The sequence below is a fragment of the Hippoglossus hippoglossus genome, chromosome 17, assembly GCF_009819705.1.
Source record: "Hippoglossus hippoglossus isolate fHipHip1 chromosome 17, fHipHip1.pri, whole genome shotgun sequence".
Taxonomy (NCBI): Eukaryota; Metazoa; Chordata; class Actinopteri; order Pleuronectiformes; family Pleuronectidae; genus Hippoglossus; species Hippoglossus hippoglossus.
Window position 1 is genome coordinate 7,939,947 of NC_047167.1, and position 10,000 is coordinate 7,949,946.

General features: G+C 42.5%; 3 protein-coding genes across 3 annotated transcripts in view; 1 reads left to right on the plus strand and 2 right to left on the minus strand.

Annotated features, from left to right (window-relative positions):
- LOC117778051 (leucine-rich repeat-containing protein 52-like) overlaps positions 1-22 on the minus strand; it is an 11,497-nt gene extending 11,475 nt beyond the window's left edge. The window contains exon 1 of the mRNA XM_034613260.1: positions 1-22. This exon is cut by the window's left edge and continues 1,003 nt beyond it. The gene's annotated coding sequence lies outside the window, so the exon portion shown is untranslated.
- A 3,572-nt stretch (positions 23-3,594) lies between these two features.
- On the plus strand, positions 3,595-5,977 carry mgst3a (microsomal glutathione S-transferase 3a). Its single transcript, XM_034613261.1, has 6 exons — positions 3,595-3,752; positions 4,191-4,317; positions 4,534-4,607; positions 4,745-4,802; positions 5,013-5,085; positions 5,349-5,977. Exons 2-6 carry the CDS (start codon positions 4,201-4,203, stop codon positions 5,489-5,491), a joined length of 465 nt encoding a protein of 154 aa, XP_034469152.1. The 5' UTR covers positions 3,595-3,752; positions 4,191-4,200; the 3' UTR covers positions 5,492-5,977.
- Positions 5,843-10,000, minus strand: part of LOC117778050 (mucin-5AC-like) — a 5,798-nt gene continuing 1,640 nt past the window's right edge. Inside the window, exons 3-5 of the mRNA XM_034613259.1 lie at positions 8,496-8,762; positions 8,235-8,401; positions 5,843-7,465 (exon numbers count right to left, since the gene is read on the minus strand). Of these exons, the coding sequence (XP_034469150.1) occupies positions 7,421-7,465; positions 8,235-8,401; positions 8,496-8,762 (479 nt within the window). The 3' untranslated portion in view covers positions 5,843-7,420. The remainder of the gene's footprint in view (positions 7,466-8,234; positions 8,402-8,495; positions 8,763-10,000) is intronic.

Below are 10,000 nucleotides of genomic sequence, written 5' to 3' on the forward strand. Positions count from 1 at the left end.
AGCATGTCTCGCTTTTCCGAAACTGAATCCAAAAGATGGGGGAGGAGGAGGCGGGGGGGGGAGAGCTGAAGTGCACGGCGGCGGATGGGGGTGGGGGGCGCGGGGGGGTTACGCGCTGTGGGGCGATCTGACGCCTTGGACAGATAGAGCCGAGGTAATGGAAGACTAACATTAAATATTGAGGCCGTTGCGAAGCATGATTCAGGAGAGCAGCTGGAATAAAGGTGACCTATAATGCTTCAGCTGCAGGCATCTCCACCGTGCCTCAGGTGTGTGTGTGTGCATGTGAGTGCACCCATATGAGATCTGTGTGTGCGTGTGTGCACTACAGGTATCTTTGTGAATATAAAGTTTAGCCTATATACAACTTAGAGAGTGAGGACATTCTGGGGAAGTGTGGACATTTTTGCTGGTCCTCACTTTCAGACCCATTTGAGGGTTAAGACTTGGTTTTAGGGTTATTGGGTTAGGTTTTTGCTAAGGGTTAGGCATTTAGTATTGATGGTTAAGGTTAGGGTAAGGGGGAATGTCCTCACTAAGACAGATTTACAAACATAAACACAAGTGTGTGTGTGTGTGTGTGTGTGTGTGTGTGTGTGTGTGTGTGTGTGTGTGTGTGTGTGTGTGTGTGTGTGTGTGTGTGTGTGTGTGTGTGTGTACGCGAGGATAATTTTTTAGCCTATAGGACTTGTGGATATTTTTAGAAAGTGAGGACATTTTGACAGGTCCTCACTTTCTGAGTCACCTTCAATCGGGTGTTTGAGGGTTACACTTGTTTTTAGGATTAGAATTAGGTTAAATTTAGAATTAGGTTAAGTTAGGGTAGGTTTTTAGGGTAAAGTTTAGTTTTAGTTAAAGGGTTTGGTTAGGCATTCAGTCGTGACGTTAACCATCACGACTGAATGCCTAGTGTATTGGGCCACAGGGGGTGCATTAGGGCAGTGAGTGTCCTCATCAAGATAGAAGTACAACAAATGATAGGGCCATTGTATGCAGAATGCAGGAATATGCACTCTTCCTGTCATGTGTGTGTTTGTGTGTGCGCACGTGTGTGTGTGTTGCATACACTTGAATCAGCCTTTGCCTCAGGTGTGTGTGTGTGTGTGTGTGTGTGTGTGTGTGTGTGTGTGTGTGTGTGTGTGTGTGTGTGTAGCTGGAACAAGAAGCAGGTGCACCTGACACCTGAGATTGTGTGAGATAACATCACATGGGGTTTTAAGCTTTCGTAACAAGATAGTGGAGCAATTATTACAATGTGCTGAGCGAGGGGGATCCCTATCAGCCCATCACAGCTCAGGCCCGTATATGTGCAGAGAGACTTTCATGACAATGACTGACATATCTGCCACTGGCAACCAGCCGAACTCTGCCCAGTATCCAGCCAGCAGACGGTGGGACGAGATGAGATGGGACAGGGTGGTCTCAGGCAGCAGTGGTTCTCTCCTCCCCTCTCCAGTCTAAGTGAGCGTCCCGAGTCTATTCTCGGTTCTGTGTGTAGGTGTTGAAGTGCTGAATCAGACTAGGCATGATGGAGGAGGAGGAGGAGGAGGAGGACAGATGTGCCGCTGACAGTCCGTGAAAATAAAACGACCCCCTCAGATGAGAGTCGACAACCAGCTGCACACTGACCACACTCACTCTTTCTCACACACGCATGCGTCCACATGAAGAAGTTTGGAGTTGTACTTGCTATTCCCTGGTGTAAAAAAGAGCAGGAGGCCTGTTGGCATATATAACCTAGTGCTTTTTTTACACATGCTGGGGCTGAGTTGTTCCACACAGCTGTTTGAAGCCAGGGGATGTTAAGTGACTTCATGAGGACATCTAGTGACGGATACTTGGTATTGTTCTGAGTGAATAAACTTTTGCAGGGTCCCTCGCTTAGGACTGATCCAAAAGCATATACAGTAGTTTTCTTGACAAATTCAATTTGTGCATTCTTTTTATAATTCCTCTTCTTATCAACCATTACTATGTCAAATAATTAATTACATTGTAATGCAGTTTATACATAGAATAACCAACTCATTTTTAAGTCGCTTTTATATTGTACAATTCATTGACTAATAAAATGCTTTATTATCAGTTCTGACACTTGTGGTCCTCCATTCTTCACTAACAAATTAAAAAGGCCAATTCTGTGGAGAACTGGAGGGGCTTTTCCATCTTTTGCCTGCTGTCATTGCACCTTTTACTGTTTTAATAGAATTTGTCTGTGGTTTATTAACCTGTGCCGATTTTGCACACACTGTAAATATAAATGCATTAAAGCTTTTTGATTTTGAGAGGCGGAACTTTCATGCATTTCTCTCCCTGCAGGCTCATCTGAGGTTTGAGGGGTTTGTCACACTCTAACTAACCACTGGAATATTTTGGGAGTGTATCAATATATTAACCAATGATTTCAAATACAGTGAACATGGCAAACACAGCAAAGTATGAGTCATCCCTGGAAGTGATAAGTGAGCATTGTGCTCGCTAATTATTCTCAGGGGTTGAAAATGTGTGCTGTAAGTCTTTGGCATAAAGGTAAGTGTGAAAAACAGTGCTCCTTGTATGTTTTTCATTTCTTGTATAGTTCTTGATTTGTGTTTTTCTGTAAGAGAATAAAACAGATATGCTATGGATTAGGAGAGATTGCATTTATTTCTATTCACAAGTATTTCCTTTTCTTACATAAAAGAAATAGCAGACTTTGAGCTGTTCTTGAGGTTGCCGTGAATCCTCATCCAAGAATCATCCGCTCACTCACCTGTTGTGCAGTCCGATCACTGCTGCTCTGCCGGAATGCAGATTTACCTTGTGGTAATCTCGATTCGGCCAACGTTTGCTTGTCTTGAATGCTACGGGTTTACCTGCTGTGTCACTGACGTCTGATCCAGCTCCATCAGCCACACTACTTCCTGGATTCTCCCCCCTGGACAAACACTTTGGTCTCTTCCCATGGATCCCCTGCACTGGCACTTGATGACTCTTTTCCCCTCATTTTGGCTTGATAGCAGGTCTTGTTGTTCGGTAGCCACCTTGCATTATGTACTTTGTCACACTTAACCTCTGTTAATAATAGTGCTTAGAACACAAAGATTGTATTGATTGACATTTAAAGGACATGAAAGAAGGATGTATTTCCCCTTGTGGTTATTTATTATCATTATTGTTATTATTTTCTTTGTTGATATTATTATCAGTTATTAAATTATTGTATCTAAAGACATTATTATTCAATTATAGCTCGTCAACTATCAGAAGACAGTCACATCTGTGTTTCCTTCGGCTGATACTTTGAACTTTATTTTTCAGGACATACTGACATGTTTTTTTATGCAAATTTTCAATCAATAACAGCTCTAATTCTAGATAGTGGAAGAAGGTGGTAATGTGTCTTCCATCTTTATATACAGTCCAAGATTTGCATACACGGTATTCTCAATTGTTCTCAGTGACAACCCCATTTGACCTGGTTTCCTCAGGTCCCCTGAGGATGTCTAAAGGTCCTGTATGTGACGAGTGAAAGTGGGTGCTGCCCTGACTTTTAGCACACATCCGCTATAAAAGCTGTCGAGTTAATCATCTAAGAAAATAAAACACAGGCATTTATTCTCAGCGGTGACCACGCCCCCTCCGAGCGTCTGTGCTGTTACGTCATCCTGTGCGCACACGGAAGTAGCATTAAACCAGAAAACGTCGGGTCTTGCGAGAGTTGGTCTGTGTTGTGTGTTCTCTCCGTGTGTGTAACAGCTCTCGCTTCATCTGTGAGTTAAACGTTGTGTTGTTGTTAGAGAGCTGGGGCTTTGATCGCTTCTTCTACTTGCAGACATTGTTGTTGTTGTAATAATGGCGCTGCTTGAATCCTCCGATGACCTTTCGTCTGAAGGCGTCCCTGCTCCTGTCTGTCTTTTGTCCTCTGTGACACTCATGTTACTCTTAATCTGAAGAATTGTGTGTTTTCGTGTCTGGGTTTTTTTTTTGTGACTGTTTAGTCTTTTAAGTGTGCAATGTTTTTTTGATCGCCTACAATTTTTGTGTGACTGCTATTTTTGGATTGCCTGTTTTCTTGTGTGACTTTGATTTTGTGTGACTGCGTAATACTTTCTGTGACTGTGTACATATTTTCACTGATATTCTGTGTGTTATTCTGTCCTCTTCTTGACTGTGTTTTGTGTGCGACTGTAATTTTTCCTCTCTCTCAGGTCTGTCAGGATGGTTGTTCTCTCCAAAGAGTATGGACTTGTGGTGTTGACGGGTGTTGCCAGTATGGTCATGGTTGGGCATCTGGCCATCAAAGTTGGCAAAGCTCGCAAGAAGTACAACGTGCAGGTGAGCAAGTATTACTGTTCAAATACATATAGGAGAGTCTAATGTAAATTTTCCTATATCAAATCACCACTCACTGTAAGCATAGGTCTCTACTTTGATGAAGTTGCTTCATACGTGGGCAGGGCCTCTTTGTGGCCCATGGAATGTGGTCTAACAGTGAATTGGTTTTGTTGAAAGGTGCCAGCCTGTGCAAATAAACTTGCCTCGCCTTAACAGTATCCTCAGATGTACAGCGATGACCCTGAAACCGGAAACATTTTCAACTGTATCCAGCGTGCACACCAAAACACGTGAGTATAGACCAGAGTAAACCAGGGCAATGCAACAAAGATTTGCACACTGTGACTCAGAAGTTGTTGCATTTGAAAAGGAGGTTAAAGCTAATGTAGTAATGTGATAAAAAAAATCTGTTATCACCTCTCATTAGCCTGGAGCTGTACCCTGCCTTCCTCTTCTGCCTGGCTGTTGGTGGTTTGAATTGTCCAGTGAGTTTATTTTTGTAGTGTCATACTAACACAACACTTAAATACAATTTGCAGACTAAGGTGTTACAAAAAAATGTAAGCATTTATAAAAACAAAGTTTGACTGGAATTTCCTTTTGATAGGATTTGAAAAAATAGGGCCATTGTATGCAGAATGCAGGAATGTCAACGTTCTCATCATATCTAAGTGTTTTATGTGTGTGTGTTACAGCATGTAGCCAGTGGACTTGGAGCTGTATGGATCATTGGCAGAGAGGTGTACGCACATGGGTACTCTACAGGAGGTAAGAACGTGTTGCCTTTCATTTATATTTTCTGCTCTTTTATCAGCAGTTAGCACTGCCGCCTCTAAGTACCAAGGTTCTGGGTGTGAACCTGTTGACCCACTGTGGCATGTCTGTGTGGAGATTGCATGTTCTCCCTGTGGGTTTTCTCCAGCTTCCTCCCACAACCCAAAGACTGGGTGACTGTCGGATCTGTCTCTTACCTTTTTTCCTCTTAGCTAAAGCAGTTTAGCTAACGGATTGTTATTTTGTATCCCAATCAGATCCTAAAAAGAGACTGCGGGGAGGGTTTGGCAATGTGGCTTTGCTCGGGATGATCCTGACCACAGCCAACTTTGGCCGCAACCTGTTGGGTTGGACGGGACCACGGATGGGGCCTTTCTGTAAGGCGCACTCTTGCTGTTGAGGACAGCGACCAAGCCTGGGTTTTACTAAGGATTATAACAATAAATACTCCTCTACATAACTAATGTATTGTAATGTACCTTGAAGCATGCACGCTATAACCTCTCGTCAGGGAGCTGTTGACAAGTGACCTGACCGGTTCTCGCTGAGGGAAAACGCCTCATCTGCTCCATGTGAGATCACAAGTCAGTTTATATTTCAAAGCATTTTTACCTGCTTTCCGGTTTTGACAAGTTGAATGAATTGGCCAAAGAATGTATCTTTTGTAATAAACAAATGAAGACGATGTTATAAAAAGGGACATTTCAGGCACGTTTGATGGACAGAATAAAACCTTATGTTTTACCTTTTGTCTGGCTGAAAAAAGAAATGAAAATGGTTATTTAAAAGAATGCAGGTGTCGTGTAAGAAAACTCAAACATAATTCCAATCACAATCATTATCGTTGTTATTTTTTCATGATAAAGTCTCATGCTATTAAATATGACACATTGGTTATGAATAGGTTTGTGTTTCCTCCTTTGTAGCAAGTGGAATGGGGTAAGGGTTGACATTCTGTCCTTGCAGCAGTGGACTGTGTTTAAGGGAGTGGCTTCATTTATTTAAGGAGGGTATTTGTTCAAATACAACATGACTTGTTGAGGCAGATTCACTGACAAAAGAAACAAACATTCACAATGACACAGCATACGGTAAGGCTTAAAGCTCATTGCTTTTATAAAACAACACCCCACTCTAGATGTGCAACTTTACTGTGGTTTCTATTTTATTATCAAACAGGACATATAACAATAAACTCTTACAGTCTACCTTTCAATGGCATATATATATATATATATATACATAACTAATGGCACTTAATGCAGTCGTAAAGTAATACTAGGTTAACATCTCTAATACATAATTTAAGGTCAAGCACATCTGCACAATATTCCAACTAATACAGATACAGGTAACAAAAAAAAAACGTCCCTGATGCTGCTTGACATGACATTTGACTCATATTTAAGTGGTTATTTAGTGTAGCAGGGTCTTGTGGTGGATGTGCACTGGTGGATTAAATATTCATCAATAAAAGCAGAATAACCAATTTCAAGTTTTATATATTTGCATCAGACTATGATGATACAAGTTCCACAACACAGATAAGTAGACATTAAAGGCTGCAACGCAACAAGAAATATTTGCCACATAATTTTGGTCAATTGGTTAGTTCATGAAAACAGTTTAATAATCAATAACTTAGGTATTACTTATCTGTTTTTCCAAAATATAGGGCTTTTCAATTGTATATCACTTGCGTTTTTTCATTTTTTTGTGCAGCAACACTGTGGCTTTAAGACAACACGTGCGACCTGGCAATATGGTGTGAAAGTGCACTTCACTAATATTTGGTCACCTAAAAGATAATAATTCAAGTTCCTTAATCATTTGGGGGCGTGATGAAAACTTTTCAATGTGTCTCAAAGACTTTGCATTCTCAATCTTTATCCATCACTCTCTAATGTCTCCCTTCATAACCTGAGGTGGTCAGTTAATTTACAATAAGGGACCATGTGCAACCTTGATCCACATAACCCCAAATGTCCCCTAGAGGGCAGTGTGACCATACGTGCCACATTAAAGTGCTGTGCGTACATAGGGAGTCAAGTCAGGGATACATAGAACACATACGTTTCCAAACCCGACTGAAGATCTCCTGTACTTTAGAGGGAATGTGGAAAAAGAGTTGAAGTTATACAAAACCGTCGTGTTTAAATGAGTAAAACAATCGTTCTTACGTAGCATCAGAGAAACGTTTTCACCACTGACCCAACACACTGATCAGCAGTGATGCAGCTGCATCAGGTAAAGGCTTTGCTCGTGTCCACACTTTCTTCCTTTGGTGTCCGCTTTGCTTCTGTTGCCTCTGACTGACAGGACGCGTCCATCAGTAAGTGTATCTGGAGAGCGGTGTGTCCTCCATCAAATCCTCCTGGAGGAGATCATTGAGACAAAACTTGATGATAAGTTGGACATTTAGTGGAGTGCAGTTTTAAGAATGAGATTAGAGCCCCAGTTTATAAAGTTACTGAGATACAGAAGCATATTTGACTTTTCCAGTGGAATAGATTCAGTTTTCCTTTTTTTTATACAGGGCAAAAGTCATTTTGTGACTTGATTTTATATTATAGGAGCCCCAAATGTCAAGGAAAATATATATTTTGAAATAAACATTCTCTACTGTACCATTTCTGTTATATATAAGTATAATAATATATCTTAAAAGGTCTGGTTGTATAAAATTTGGGAATCAACAGGGGCTGAGACCTGTATCCGAGGACCAAAGGTTCTGGGATAGAGAAGGTGAGACAGGTACTGGGGGGCCAGGGCATGCAGGGACTTGTAGATGAGGAGGAAGATTGTGTATAGAATGTAGGACTGAATGGGAAGCAAGTGAAGATGAATTAGGGTGAGGGTCATGTGCTGCCACACACCCTACATTTCCCACAATGAGACTGGGAACACTGTATCTTCCATAGGAACCCTCCTGGCTTGTAAACAGCTACTTGTGTCAAGATCCACACTCTATTATTATTATTTCCTCCAACAAGGCCCCTTAAAACCACAGTGGACACATATACAACTTTTTTCACAGGCTGAATAGTACTCCTCAAAATCAGTAAACCGACCTTTGTGTGTAAAACATTGACGGAGTAAGGAAGGATATCATCCTCACTGTAATGTCTGCTCGGAAGTCTTACCATGGGGAGATCCTGCAGCCGATGAAACTCGGGGTGGTTTGTCCGCTGGCGGAGCTTCAGGAAGAGGACGACAAAGACGATGGCAGTGGTGACGATGAACACCGACAGCAGCCCAGCCAGCAGGGGGTCTAACGGGGAGCTTGGGTGGTACCGGGGCCCCTTGAGGTCTATGTGACACAGGAATGGACAAACATAATAAAACACACTTTTTTTTAGAGAAAATGAGAATTATATTGCGCTTTCACCTGTCCATCACCGTACCTTCATCTCCAACGTTAAGTTCAGATGGGGCCTCCCGGTGTTTTGGCCCCACAGGGACTGGAGCTGAGGTGGAAGGGCGGCCTGTGGGCTGTGATTTGGGCTGTGACCGGGTGGTGGAGCTCATACTCTGCACCGTGTGGGCTGGCTGAGATGAAAAGGTGGCGGTGGGATCTGTGGCCGGGGGCTTCCTGTCCTCAGTGGTTGAGACGTGATGCAGAGGGGTGGGGCTCTGCGCCGTCGGTGTGGATGAAAGGCTGTGGGTGCCAGCTGAAAGTGTGGATGTGAGGGTAGTGCTGTATCAATTCAAAACAGTACAGAGGATTCTTCAAAGCAAATGGAGCACACACACATACACACCACCCTGCCCATTACAGCAGGGTAACTCCCACTGACATTACAGCACACACTCCTGCTGTAATGTTATTGTTCTCAGCGTCCACCTGCGTCCACCAGCATCCTGCTTGACATACACTGTTTGTATTTTCATGCATGGACTCCACGGCACAATAACAGTGGTTATAACACATGTTCACTGCTGTAAAATAAAGCATTGTCAGACAAAACAGAGATAAACTTTTCCCACCGTAGTGAACATTGGTTTTGGTTCAGCTAAATAGTCAGATTAAAATCACTAAACTGGAATGACAACACAAAGGCCCAACAGGCCCCTTATGAAACAATTTAAATTCACTAGATCCAGATCCAAAATTTCACACACCTATAAATATCATGATCTCACTATGTTAAAGAAAATGAATGGTGGGTGGATAAATGGATGGATGGGTGGGTAGATGGATGGATGGATAGGTGGGTAGATGGATGGATGGATGGATGGGTGAATGGGTGGGTAGATGGATGGATGGATAGGTGGGTAGATGGATGGATGGATAGGTGGGTAGATGGATGGATGGATGGATGGGTGAATGGGTGGGTAGATGGATGGATGGATAGGTGGGTAGATGGATGGATGGATGGATAGGTGGGTAGATGGATGGATGGATGGATGGATGGATGTTTGGACGGAAGGCCCGACTTCATGACACTTTAAAAGCGATGCCAGTTTTAGCTTTTAACGTGTCGAGCTCCGCGTTATTCTACAGAGGCCGAGGTGAGAGAGGTGACGATGACTAAAGGGAGCTAAAGTCCGATGTCACATTGTCTGTTATTTCCATGCTCCTCAAAGAGGCGACGTGGCCTCAACATGGCCGGTTTATATTTAACTGATCTATTAAAAATAATGAAGTTACGACACGCCTTGTGAACGAGGGCCCTGTTCCTGGAACGCTGCTGGGAGTGGAGCTGACTCTGAGGAAAGAGGCTGTGTTTGCAAACAGGAAGCTCTCAGGCAGTTATTATTTTAATAGTTCAATCTGGACTAAGTAAACAGAAAGGATTGGAAAATTATAGATGCAGAGTAAAAGACTTATGAATGGAAAGATGATCATAGTTTCTTGGTCGATAATTATTTCCTTCAACGCTTTAAAAAAAAAAAGGGCATGAAGGTT